The sequence below is a fragment of the Epinephelus fuscoguttatus genome, linkage group LG18 (genome assembly GCF_011397635.1).
Source record: "Epinephelus fuscoguttatus linkage group LG18, E.fuscoguttatus.final_Chr_v1".
NCBI classification, from domain to species: Eukaryota; Metazoa; Chordata; class Actinopteri; order Perciformes; family Serranidae; genus Epinephelus; species Epinephelus fuscoguttatus.
The window spans coordinates 14,887,155-14,901,651 of NC_064769.1; the positions used below are offsets into that span (position 1 = coordinate 14,887,155).

The window sequence follows — 14,497 nt, forward strand, 5'->3', positions numbered from 1 at the left end:
TCAGCAGATAAATCCATGATGAAATCAGTTTTTAGCTGAAGCTCTAGTTGTTTTTACTTTAAATTGTCAACTGTCTGTATATAGAAATGTGTTTGTGTGCGTGCCAGTAAAAGCACAGATAAAGTGAATTGTCCAAGAGTATTTATAGTCTTTTTTTTGTGTGTGGTTCATTTGGTTTATGTCTCACTCGGCCCCTCTGCTCCACTCTCTCGGGGAGGTTGGCAGACAGTTCATCTTCTGACTCTCCTCTACCCAACATTCTGCCTCCAAATATGCAAATATCTTCAGTTCTTTTCTTAGTTGTATGTTCATCAGACTGACAGAAAAACTGAGCTCTTCAGTAGCACACAATGATCAGGGAACGCCCACTTGTCAGGCACTCTCCTCAGCATCCCTCAATGTCTGTTTTTTCTTTTCTACAGCCAGTTTTAATTACTACAAAGCTGCTTATTAAGGTTTTCATTTTTCAACCAACTACAGGAACAACAGATAAAGTATAACAGCTTAACATTGACTGACAGAAATCGTGAAATCTCATTTCATCTGACTGCAGAGGGTAAGATCGTATAATCTTTTGCAAAGCCGTAGACTTCTCCGAGACACCCTGAGTCTCCCTCATCAACGCACACGTTCACTCATCTAACGATTAATTTGATCTTTACTCTAGCTGTTAGTTTAGGCTCAGCTCTAATAAGCTCTTCTCATGATCTACTGGTGATGCGGAGAGGTGAAAGTGAGACAGTAATAAAATGTTAATCACATTTAATGACTGTGAGCTCTGCAGAAGCTTGAGTGCTGCTTGGATCGCTCATCCAGGGAGATGTTTGCATTAAGGATAAATTAGGGACTACTGATGAAATTTCATCTCACAATTTCTTGTTAGTTAGAAACAGGTCATCTCTGGCACGATCAACCATCTTGTCTAATAAGAAACTAGTTTTTTTTTTTTTTTTTTTTTTAGGTGTCAAGTCTGGTGACATTCTGGTATTAATCAGATTTAAATCAGTGTTGGATGTATTTCGCTGCGTCCCATTTTTAAATCCCTCTACTTTTGTCCTACCGACTTCTTTCTTTCAGCTATTCAAGTTTTTAAAAGGGGACATAAAGCTTTTCCTTAATTTCAGTCATATATACACTGATCAGCCACAACATCAAACTTCTAACAGGTCAAGTGAATAGCATTAATCATCTTGTTACAATGCAATGTTCTGCTGGGAGACCTTGGGTCCTGATATTGACGCTCCACCCACCCAAACACCATTTAAGATCAAGTACACACCCTCATGGTAATGGCACTCCCTGATGGCAGTAGCCCTTCAGGCAGGATAATGTGCTATGCCACACTGCAAAAACTGCTGAGGAATGTCATGGCCTCCAAATTCCCCAGATTACAATCCATTTTAAGCATTTGTGGGAAGTGGCAGTACCCCAAATGTACCCTCGATCTATGGTGGGGCCTCCTTAGAAATGAACTTGACTCTGATCTGTCAAGCCATGTAGATAGGATCTCTAAAGGGTGTGCTGCGGTGTTTGGTACAAGGGCGTTGACGGTGGATCCTTTAGGTCCTGTGGCTCATGAAATGGGGTACCAGCATGTCCCACAGATACTTGACCAGATTGTGATTTGGGGAATTTGAAAGCCAAGTCGACGCCTTGAGCTTTTCGTAATGTTCCTGAGCAGTTTTGCAGTGTGGCATGGGGCACTGTCCTTCTGGGGAGGCTCTGCCATTGGTAAGTGCCGTTACAATTGTGGGGGGGGGGGTCACTTCACCTCTCAGCAGTTTTAATGTTTTTGGCTGATCGGTGTCTAATATTAATGATGGGTGTTCATATTCAATTTGGCCAAAACCTAAGGTTTCAGCTCATTCTGAATACTGTTTCCATTTTTTTTCTACTCTGGCTACAGTATGTCATCAGATGGTGCCAGATTTCTTTATATGGTCATCTGCTCCAGGTATGTTACTTTAAGTGTTTATATTTAACATGTAGCCATATGCTAACATCAGGGAAACGTATAATCTTATTTGCCGATGTTGTACATTTCTCCCCAGTTTCAGATCATCTTCCTGCTGTAACATGCTCTGTTGTGTTTAGAAGCTTTTACTAGTGATTTTTCACAGTAAAAAGTGCCATTATGCTCCATTACAGTCATTTCCCGGCTGCAGTGGCTGTAGGCTTTAAGAGACAGGCACTAAATGCATGTATGCATGTAAACAAAAAGTAAAAGCCTTAAATATAAGCATGAACCTGACAATAAGCATAACAGGTGCCCTTTACAAGTATATTAAAAAGCACCTCATTCTTGTCCCAGCAATTATGAGCTGACCTTTGGATGCTGAGGCTTTCTTGACTAGAATAAATCAAATCACCGTGTCCACTGTTCAAAAATGTATTCAGGTCCCATTGTTGTCTCCAGGATCTGGCTCATGTTGTCACTAACCTGGCTGAGACTTGCCGCTTTCCCCCGGGGCCAGTGGGCAGAAGTATGGTTAACTGGTCTCGGGTGAACTGATCAACCACTCTACAAGCAGGAGAGGAGGATTTGCCACAATGCAGGCGAGTGGAAGGATGGAGAGTGGAGAGTAAAGTGGCAGAACAATTTGTAGAAAACGGCGGGGAATTTTTGTAGATAGCATAAAGGAGAAGACAGGAGATTACAGAAGACAGAGAGAGCAGGGAGCAGGGAAGCAAAGATGGAAACAAGGGGGAAAAAAAACTATAGGTTGATAACTATGTCATTTAAACAACATGCATAGAACTACAGGAAGTGGTAACTAAAAAGGTGGAATGAATTTGCAGATACAATCATGGGAGGAGGTAGGATGCTGATGATCGATTGCGATTGTTGCTGTGGATGCATGTGGATGGAGAACTCGCAAACCCATTGGACCATTGGGTTGACCCAGACTAGCGAATCGATTGGCCCGGGGGGAAGAGAAGCCTGCAGGCCAGACAGTCAATAACATTGCCAGAGCTTCATGCAGGCCACAACACACCGGTTTAATGGACTGTGGGGAGATGGGGTTTTGACTGCCTCACTGAACATTTGCATTACTTTTTTATCAAGTTTTAAGACTCAAAATCTCAGAAACACGTTGAATGTGTGTGCATACGTGTGCATAAATTGGAGATTGCAGTCAATAACTTTGAGTCATCATGGCCAGCAGCAGAAAAGCAGGCAGGTCATAGTCAGTGCTGAAAAACAAGCACTGCACACTTTTACTTGAGTGCATAAATGCATGTACACACACATACTTGACAACAGCTCACACTTGAGTACTTGTTTGTTCAGCTTATCACTTTATAACAACAATGTGTGGAAACTGGATGCTCAACCAGGCAGGTAGGCGGTGGTGTTTGGTGTTAAAAAAATCCTCTTCCTGCAACTGTAAGTCAAATTTACTTGCAAGACAGACAGAACAAAGTCTAGATGTGTAAAAGCTCCTCAATAACAAACAGATCTTCATCTAAAAGGAGCAAAAAGGAAGGAAGAAGGAGCATATTAGCTTCTTCTTTGCCCCTTTTCTGTTGTGGAGCAGAGAGCGGTAAGCAGCACATTCCAGTAAATCACAACTAATTTCAGCCCTGCTTGACGTGCATACTAAAGTAGAAACACATGCACTACCTCCCCTTTCTTTTCCTTCCTGCCGCAGCCAGCCTACACTTTTCCTTTACTCAATCTCACAGCCTCTCTCTCTCTCTCTCTGGTGCTTGATTCAAAACAAGTCTCACGCTTTGCACATGTAGTCAAATGATCAATATTTATCTCCATATTTCATCAGCAGTTTACTTTGAACTGTCTTCTTTTCTTCTCCCAGCTGTGTTGACACATCACATGCAATACAACACAAAATATAACAAATGTGACATTATTATCTGTGCAGCTTCTCATTACAATGAATATTTATCGCCACAGGCTAGTGCTGCGTGTTCTGTCAGAACCTGAACTCCAGACAATATCGACATAAGAGGATTAGCATGTTTTACAGACAAACACGTGCAGTTGATGTATTTGACAAGCAAACATGCTAAGCTTTGCAAAGGACAGTATGTGGAGGCCATTTTCTGTGGCAACCAGAATAACTCTACTACAATAACTTGTTTCCACTCTTTCATACCAAGACTTTTAAACTCTGCACTAGGCCAGGGTCGCCTGGGTTGTTGTGATGAGCCTGTCACATCCCAGTTATATTTTGCCTTGGTGCTTGTAAATGTGTATATACCAACTATGATGGCATTCTATCTTACAACCTTTATATTACACATATGAAAAAAACATGTCTTAAAGCCCAGATTGATGTCTCTAAAGCTAAACTCTGGTAGGAGCTGCAGGATGCCTCTGGCTACAAAGAACATCATAATTTATCCAGAGGTATGCTCAATTCTCAGACTTGATTTAAACCTTTTTCCCCCCCTAAAAGGTGTTTTACTTGTATTGCGTATATTGTGTTTAATTACTTGGAGTATTTGTACTGTCAGTGTTGTTTTTGTGTGTATTTATGTATGTTTTAATGGTCAGCCAGTCTTTCCTGCAGAGATCCTGTTAAGCAGAGATCTCTTTGCTGACTGCTGACATCTGTATTGTGAGAGCAGGCAAAGCTTCATTACTCTTTCCAGTCTTTATAAACGTCTGCGTATAGAGTATACTGATCCCCTTCTCATGTCTGTCCAGTCTTCATATCCTCTTCCTCATCTCTCCTTTGAATTTTTTCTTCCCCCACCCTCATCCTGTTTTCTCCATCTCTGCAGTGCAAATAAATTCGACTAACCTGTACAATGCATCACATTCAAAAGTCTGACAGTTTCAGTTCATCACTAAAGAGTCACTGAGCAAACTCTGTATGTTACTCAACCTTGTGATAAGAGTTAGCGATTTCCAAGTTTAAGAATTAGCCTTCAAGCTCAACATTTCTCAGTATTTGGTCAGCCTTAATCACAGGTTTAACTTCTACCATTACTTCTAAACCTTCTGCAATATTTAGGTGTCTGTATTCTCCTGCACAGTTTGAGCATCCTAGGCAGCGTCTTGTTATGTAATATTTCACATTTTTCCTTTTCAGTTGTTCCCAATAACACAAAAAGGGTTGGACTGGGGTGTCTGTGGCGGCCAGAGTGGTATGCTTTGATGCAAGCCGTGCCTCTGTAAAGCAGAGTGGTCCAAATCTTTGGTCAATGTGTAGCTAATCTTGTGCAAGTCACTAACTCTGACACGAGTGAAGCAATGTTTCCACCACCCTGTTTGTCTGTTTGGTGTTATGTCAAAGTTTCAGTTCATATAACAAGATACAAACAAACAGCAGCTCCAGACTTTCAGGCCACTCTCTTAGGTTCAGGTTCAGTCTCGTTGCTAAAGGTCATGACATCTCAGCATGCACACACACACACACACACACACACACACACACACACACATGTAAAACGTGCCCTCAAACACAAACTGTAAAGTACTGACAAAGTGTGTTTGGGAACGTACAAGAAAACAGGATGGCCTCTTGTTAATATTTCCCGTTCACAAAACAAACCTAAGCAAACTGCTGTTGGTCCAAGTTTATGTTTTTGTTCTTTTCTTTCTGCCAGGCCTGCGCTGCGCCCATCACACATAAACACAATAGCTCTGGACAGAACCAATTACTCTCTGTGCTTAAAAACAAGGATGAAAGTGCTTTTGTCCATTTGGTATAGCTAAAATTTCCTCTTTTTTCAAACCACAAATACAACCCAAATATTTTCTCTTTGCCTGTCTCTTAGCAACTGAAGAACAGTTTTCCAGTGACATCAGGGCAGGGAGCGAGAGAACGAGAGAGATATTTTTTTCTCTCTTAAGGACGTGGTTTCAATGAAGTCAGACTTGGGTGAAATTAGATTTCAGAGTGTGTACAATTAGAGCAGATGTGCCAGTATAAAATCTAGTGGCAGAGTCAAGGGTTTGGGGACAGGACTATAGGTTATATGTCGAAAAGTGTGACGAGTAAATCCATAACAAGGAAAACAAAGAAAGCTCGAGTATTGTAGGCAAACACAGGTGACTGAATAACTGTCTTAAATGTTTTTGAGTGACCTATTAAACCTGAAAAAACCTTGAATGTCTCCACAGTGTTTTTTTTCCTCTTTTCTTTTTCCTGTCTGCAGTGAAGTGTGGAGCCTGCATTCCTGTCTTGACATTGCTTTGGCTGGGGAGAGTTGTTAAGGCTATAGGACTGGCTGTGCACTGACATCTGACATCAACAGAAAAAACATTCCCTCTCACTGAGGTAGGCATGTATGTGTGTGTGTGTGTGTGTGTGTGTGTGTGTGTGTGTGTGCGAGCTTGCATGCGTCATTACCGTCGGTCATTCCTCCTGCGTCGGAAGAGCTTTTTGGTGTGTGCGATCTCAGCCTCATTAGGAAGGGGTGGGAAGACCTGTTAGGGACAAATCATAGAAAAAGAGACAGCTGCTGTCAAGACCAGCAATACAGATCATTTTGTGGAAAGTATCTACAGAATTCTTCACCATTTTACATGAAAAAGTGCATAACGTGCTTGCATATTTAATAGAACAGACAAATTTCAGCCTTTTTCTTTAGGAATCTGTTCAATGCCTGACCTCATATGAAAATTTCACATGTAAGAATGTGGGAGGGTCAAAGATAGCGACAGTAATTTGGAATGCAATTGATTATTTTAAATAGTTACAAATAAAAAATTGATTGATCATAATTCCCCAGAGGTGACATCCTCGAATGTCTTTTGTTTGACCAACTGTCCACAAACCAAAGATATTCCATTTATAATTATATAAAACAGAGAAAAGCATTAAATTCTAACAATTGAGGATCTGCGACCGGCAAATGTTACTTTGGTCATTTCTGCCTGAGAAATGACTTTAACGATTAATCGATTATCTAATAGAGCACTTATGCGTGTGTGTGTGTGTGTGTGTGTGTGTGTGTGTGTGTCTGTGACAGATAGAGGTAGGAAGACAGAGAGGCAGCCTGTGTGTAAGGGAAGGCTGTGAAACGTTATCTTTAATAATACTATGTGGCAGGATGCAGCGTGTCTCTCTCAAGAAATGAGCAAAATTTCTTTAAACATTTCTCTGGATTTAAAAACTCATGGCACAGCCTTGGGAAACGTACTGCTTCCTGTTTAACTAGATGTTGCCAAGCAGCACAAGTGACAGGAATTCTTACCTACAGGAACTAAAGTTAATGATTACAATACTAGGAGAGCGAGATCAAAATGATTTATTTAGGTAAATAAATAACAGATTATTTTAGGGCTCAGAATTATATCACTGGAATCGGATGTTCAATGCTAAGATTGGAGTATTCGTTCCTTTTTTCCATGTAGAGTTTCAGAATGTGAACAGGATTCTGTGAGACCCTCAGGGTGACAGGAATGTTCACATAATATAGTAAACAAGGCAAGTTAGCCTTCCAAACTAATGCATGCTAACTATGCTAACAATGGCTCAGAAACGTGCAACATTTTTTGGCGACACTAGATATCGAACAAAGCCAAGACTGTATCGTATTAAGTTGCGGTGAGTTGAAAATTCACCATTTCCGGGGCACCCAGTAGCCCAGTGGGTAGAGCGGGTGCCCCATGCACAAGGCAACGCCCTTGCCGCAGCGGCCACAGGTTCAATTCCAGCCCGTGGCCCCCTGCTGCATGTCATCCCCCCTCTCTCCTCCTTTCAGACTTCAAACTGTCTTGTCATTAAAGGGGAAAAGCCCAAAAAAGCTGAAGCCTGACCAAACAAAGTGTTTTTCTCAGGCAGCTGCCTCCATCTCACTTAGACTCCCCCTGGGTCTGGGTCCATAGGTACCTGTGCCGGAGAGCAAGCAGCCCTCACTCGGCAGCTACATCAGGAGACTGAAAAGTCCACAAAAGTACATTGCACACTGCAACACACACACACACACACACACACACACACACACACACACAATATATATATATATATAGACAGCTTGAAGAATTTCAGTCAACTGGGGGTCTCCAACTGAGGAATCGAATCTCTTATACTTTCAGGGGGCAGCTGTAGATATTTTTCACTTTTGTTTGCATGTGGTTGTGGTACATACATGGCATTATCATGGAGTGTATCCCTTGCTTGTACAGTTCACTTCCCGAGAAAAGGAAATAAAACCCTCCATCATCCATTAAACATCAGCCCTGTCAATCAAACAGCACACTATCCCTTCGCTGAGCATCACTATGTGCAGCTGTTACCATGGTTACAGGTGCCCTCAGACCAGCTCTGTTGTGTATACATACAGTATGCAATGGTAGATGGTGCATAAATGTGTGTGACTGTCTGTGTGTGTGTGTGTGCGCGTGCTGTCTAACTGGGAGTCCAAGACATCATGTTACAAACAGATACTCTACCCTGCATAAGTAGTAGATGCTAGAGTTTGTTTCAGTTAGCGTCAGTGTCAGTCAGGAACAGGGATACGTGTGTGTGTGCTGTGAAGCAAATAGTTGCAGGCTGATGCAGAGCAAAAAGCCCCAAATTTCCCCAAACTCTCAACCCAGTGCGTTGTGCAAGAAGGTGACCAAAGTCTGTAAAGAGGGAGGTGGAGCTCTGTGCACTGTTATTGCTCTTGGTAAAGTATAATTCCCTTCTTCCTTTTTCTGTTTTCTTGATAAAAGTATAATAAGAAAAACAGAACCAGAATCTCAGTGCATGTTGCCTCATGACCAGTAAATAATTTATCACCAAAAAAATATGTCTCATCCTCTTTTCTTGGGATCTAGAAGCAGTCACAGCACATATTCCGATTATTCCAATCTTTTTATACCCCAACAAATCTCTTTCCTATTTATTTTTAAGTCAGACAATGTTTTTGGATTTTGCATTTTTGGTTTCCACTGGTGAAGTAACAAGAGGTTGTGGTGGATTTTGTACAGTCGAGACAAGAAAGACAGATTTTTTTTTTTTTTTTTTTTTGCACTGAGGCTTACAGTTAAATATAGGAAGGAAGAGAAAGAAGAAAATACGAGAAGCAGAGTTATAGAAAATGGTTGTAAACTGTTCTGTGGTGCTGTACTCGCTTACGGCAGTCTTTTACTAATCCACAAGGACAGCATTCATGTGTACATATACACCATACTTGCACAGCATGGTTGCACACTTTCGCATGAACACAAACTAAAAATGCTACTGCTATTTTTCTGTCTATAGATTTCTCTGATTTTCTCTTTTGCACAAACACACTTTACACTCAGACTTCCAGGAACAAATACTGTAGATATTCTAATGAGTTTGCTTGATATTTGACACGGCCGCTCTAACCTACTTCTCTCTCACAGAGGCTGCTGGGGAATCGTTGGATTCTGATTAAATCCAGATGTGGGAGGCAGAAAGTGTGTGTGTGTGTGTGTGTGTGTACAGGGAAGGGGGGTAGGGGGTACTGTATTCATGTAGCACAGTAATATATTAAAAAAAAGGCAGACAAACACTCATGTGAACTGTCTATTGGTACAAAGCTTTACTTTGACCAGAGACTGTATGTATAAACCCCAAAAAGTATTCATATCTGTGAAATTCAGCTTTTTTTCCAGACTTAAACGACTTGCCACTAGGACAGTCTGACAGAGAGGAAAAGTAGGTGGAGAGAGAGAAAAAGAAAGAAACGGAGGAACTGTTGCATGTTTAGCTACTGTAGTTTTCCTCTAGGATATCATTAGCTGTAATTCTGCCTTCAAATGGCAACCAGATGACAGTGAGCGCGCGCACACACACACACACACACACACACACACACACACACACACACACACAAAGGGTGAAATGGTGCACACTGCATGTTTTTACCAGAACCATTCAACTTGAAGTATATTCAAATAATTACTTCAGAATTTTGCTGTAAGTACAAAAAATGGCTCATTGAATTGTTCACATCGATGTGCAAACAAATAAAAGCATGTTTGGCAGTGCATTAGTGAAAAAGCTGCGGACCCACAGCCGTGTGCGCAGTGTATAATGCGTCCGACAGAAGCGGAGAAGGAGGAAGCGAGAGATGTGGAGTTGTCTCTATGGTTGAAAGAAACAGTGCTGTGTATATGTGTTATGTGTGTGAATATACTATCTGCAGGTGGCAGCCAGTGCGGGGTAGATCAAAGAGAGGCGTGTGCTGTCCTGGTCCCCAGCCAGGAGACCCCTCACCTCGCGGCAGGCAGCGAGAGCCCTGTGGACGTGACAAGGACAGTGAGGGGGGGCTGGCTGTGGAAGTGGGAGAGGGACTGAGAGTACTGTAGACAGAAGCAGACAGAGAAAGAGATTTTGTTCGTGGATTTATTTATATTTGTAAAAATAAAGACTATAAAGATTATTGAGAGACCAGTGCAGGTGTATTTTGAGATTTTTTTTTTTAAACAAGGTGAAGATGTTCCATTTGCTAATGTGACTATCTATGGAGAATGCGCCTTTTCACCCCCATTTGTCCTGAGTGGTATTTAGACTGAAAATAGAGCTGCGTTCAGAAAACGCAAGAAGAATGTGTTGCTACAGCTACAGAAAATATACAATGTTATCCAGGGGTCAAGTTAAAGAAATAGATCCACCGATAACAGCCAGACAAGATTTTCTAAAGCTTGAAAGCTGCCCCAATCATTTTATCCTCCATCTTTCAAGCACAAGGTAAACACTAGAATTACCCCGTTAACACTACAAAGTAATCTACCATCACTGTCTGTTTGCACGTATTTGATTGGCCATTGCCAAGCAAGATCCAGGAGGAATCTCAAAGAAGGACCAGAAGAGATTAATGAGTAGATGAAAGGGATGGATGTGGATGTTTTGGATGAAAAAAAGACAGTCTTGACAATGTGATTCATGTAAAGTTTGAAGGATAAAATGCAAGAGGAAAATGACTGGAGCTGTGCACACAGAAGGAAAAGCTTTGCATGTGCTTATTGAGAGATTTAGGAGCAATGATGACGACTTCAGAGTCATGACAGTTGAATATGTTGAATGTTTTCATCCAGGTCATTATATCCTTGAGTAGGGCTGGGTATTGGTACTTGATACCGTTACATTATCAACCAAAATAACCCTTTACAAAGTAGTATCAGAGCTTCTCTAGTCATACAATACCTGCATTCAATCATTTTTGTACCCAGGTCTAGAAGACAATGGGTATATGGTTTTACACACAGCAAATCAAAGCGGCAAAGCTGCAGGAGTGTTCCAACGGCTTCGCAACATACGGTGGTCCAAAGCTATCACTACGGCCATCAAGCAACGCCTCTATACGTCAGTGGTCATTCCAACAGCGACCTACGCCTGCGAGACATGGATGACGACTGCCAGCATTACCAACATGCTGGATGTCTTCCACAGACGATGCCTCAGAACCATCTTGAGGATCTCATGGTGAGACTACATCACCAACGATGAGGTGATGAGAAAGTCAGGGGTGGCACTACTGTCTGACATGGTCTATGACAAGAGAAGAAGAATGGCTGGACACGTACTCCGACTGCCGAGAGAGACCAGCGAGTGTGGCAATGGACTGGCAGGAAGAGGAAGAGAGGGAGGCCAAAGAAGACGTGGAGACAGATTTTAAGGAAGACCTAAGCGAGATGGGTGTCACCTGGCATGGCGCAAGGAAGGTCGCCAGGGACCGGAGCAAGTGGAAGGGACTCGTCACCCAATGTTTCTATAGGAACGGAAGGAACTAAGTCCAAGTAAGTAATCAATGCAAGGCCAACTATTGCAGCAGTTACAACCCATACAGTCTGCTGTATGGTGTAGTCGAACATGGAGCATTTGGTAAAGTTGGCAGTTCAGCGTGCCCAGATGACCCGCTATACATGGCACACCAAAGCCTACCCAAAAAAGGTGGCAATTTTAGTTTAAAGAGACGCTGAAGACATGGACTGCAACAACAGATGTGTTTGAATATCCTGTCAACTAAAAATGACAATCTCAAAATGACAAGAAGAATGAGACAAGGTGTACAGCAATAGTGTGTAGGTCTGGATATGTATTTATGTGTCTATTACTGTAAAGCACGAGCATCAAGAGCAAGTCTCAGTTGTCACACAGTGTCAACAGCCCACTGCTCACCCAACCATCAGAAAATGAAGTGGTTTTCTGTCAAGTTAAAAATTTAACAAGCCTATTTGGGGTGTGTTTTTTTATGTATGCATTGTGTTATGTGGTTGGGTGTGCACGTCTGCCTTGAGAGGAAGTTGACACACCGCAAAGCATTCCAGGAAAAATCACAGGTCACTGGGAGAGGCTACCTGGGAGGCTAACAGAGAGGATGTGTCCTTTTTACAACCACTCCACGTCGACATGTAGCCCTCCATGCACATATCTTCTGTGAAAATGATGCATGATTTAGCTTTTAAAGCAATTTTTACAGCTTTCTCCCGGTAGTACCTAAAAAGGATTTTTATTTTCCAAGGGTTTGGCCAGAAAGGTCGCTGACCTGGGTCAGAAACCATTGTGGATCCATTCATAACAATGACGCTGCTTTAGCGTGAAAGGGGGTACAAGTAACAAGGAAGGAAAGTAAGGAAATGAGAAACGCTAACGGGGATGGAAACGTGAAGAATAGAAATGGAGAATAACGATTATAGAACTTTCTCTGCAATAGCATAGAAAGTGAAGTGCACGTCTTCCTGCCCCTTCCAGTGTGTAACAATTCTGGTATGATGCTCATTCAGTCTGACCATTGTTTCTCTCCGCTTATTTATGTTGCGAGGGCCCTTGGCCAAAAGCAATAAATTTAAAACTGCCCCAAGGGTGGCATTACAGGACAGGTTGTTGAGAGCAGAGGAGGGGGAGAGAGAGAGACAGCGCAAGTATGAAAACAAGAGAGACTGTAAATTCAAGATAGCAGGCACGTAGAATTCTGAGAGAGAGGAGCAGGAATGTATAGGCTGAAATCATTTGGACATTGGTGCCAGTTACCAAACCTGAATGAATAACATGGCATTTATGCAGCCTCTGATTTGTATTTCTATTTTCTGTGTCCATATGAAAACTAGCTTTAGCCTTTCTGCTCTTTATATGTTAGTCAGTTGGCATTTTGTAATTGCTGCACCATGTGATGATGTTTTCCATTCCTTAAATAGGCAAATTATTGTGCTTTTTATTTTTGCTGTAATTTTGAGTGCAGGTTCAGAAAGATTCTTTAGTAAAACTTCCACCATATATTGTCTGCTTTTCAGTGTGTTAATGTTGGATTAATCTTGTAGATACACTCTGATTTTGTGCCCAGTAATGATTCAAATCTGAACTTTGTTGAATTTAAAATCATTAAAAGTGACATTTTAGCATACCTGGGCTCCACAGGGGGCTGTATTACAATCTGTTTATATATATGTTGGGTGATTTTTTTCCCTTTTATTCACAAGAATTAACATTAATAGATGAAAGAATGCGAATTTCTACCATGAGAATTAAGTGACAGGCAGTGGTGCACCACTCGATATTGGCACTGATGTGCTACTGCTGCGATACTGGTTGTGACTAGCTCACTTATGTCAGAAATCAAGCTAACATTAAGTATTTAGAATTGTTTTTCTGTAAAATCCCTGTAGTAAAAAGATTTGCTTCATGTTTCATGATCCCTACTTTAAGCCTTTCATGTAACTTACTCTGCAGCTAATGCCTGCCAACTGTGCCAAAAGAAGAGATTTAAAAGCTGCCGCAGTCAGGTATGGTGGGTGATCGGTGATAAGAGGAAAAGATGTGAGGTCCTGACATCCGTGTCTCATTTAATAAGCGATCTGAGGCCGGGCCACAGCAGAGCACAGACAGATAGACAGGCACATCAAAGAACTCGGGGGTCTAGCTGCAGGAGGAGATGGAGCCATTGTGGGATCAAAGTGTCAGAGAAAAAGAGGGAAAAACCTGTAGTACCCTATAGAAATATAATCATACGCCAACCACTGCTGCAGCAGCAGGTTTCACATGTTTACAGCTCTGTTTATAAAAAAAACCCCAAAAAAACAAAAAAACAAAAAAAAACTTCAATCACATGTGCTCTCTGTGTTACCTTTCATTGACAGTCACCTCATCTTCTCCGTAGGATCAAACCTGATGCTTTGTGTGTGCGCCTGTGGGCGGGTATGCAATAAATTTATGAAGACTATTTAATGACCCCTATTCTTGTGAGGACATTTTGGCTGCTCCGTACTGTGACACAAGCTGATTTTACTACTATATTATCACCATAAATTGACACTGGGGGCAGCAATTAACCTATCATGAACACATACTAGGGATAGAAGATGAATTTAATTACGGTACAGGCTGGAGGTTACCCTGTTTCCTGGGATTTAGCACAGCAGTAATGCCAAGTATATAAATCAGTTCAAAAAGAGGAGGGGGAAGGAAAAAAAAGGGGCATGAAATCAAGTCATCCTCCTTTTTGGCCTTGTTATTTCCCGTCATCAACTGTTTTACAATGCACATTTCATTATTATGCACTTGTAATAGAATAAATTTGGTTAATCTTGTTTGTGTGTATATATTTACTGTCATTCTGATGTGAT

General features: G+C 41.6%; 1 protein-coding gene across 2 annotated transcripts in view; it reads right to left on the reverse strand.

The window, feature by feature from the left end:
• The window catches only part of ctif (CBP80/20-dependent translation initiation factor), a 60,519-nt gene that overhangs the window by 20,778 nt on the left and 25,244 nt on the right, over nucleotides 1-14,497 (reverse strand). Inside the window, exons 8-9 of one of the 2 annotated variants that reach the window (XM_049603678.1) lie at nucleotides 6,324-6,400; nucleotides 2,441-2,521 (exon numbers count right to left, since the gene is read on the reverse strand). In XM_049603678.1, the coding sequence (XP_049459635.1) occupies nucleotides 2,441-2,521; nucleotides 6,324-6,400 (158 nt within the window). The remainder of the gene's footprint in view (nucleotides 1-2,440; nucleotides 2,522-6,323; nucleotides 6,401-14,497) is intronic. The other variant, XM_049603679.1, reaches the window with a different exon arrangement.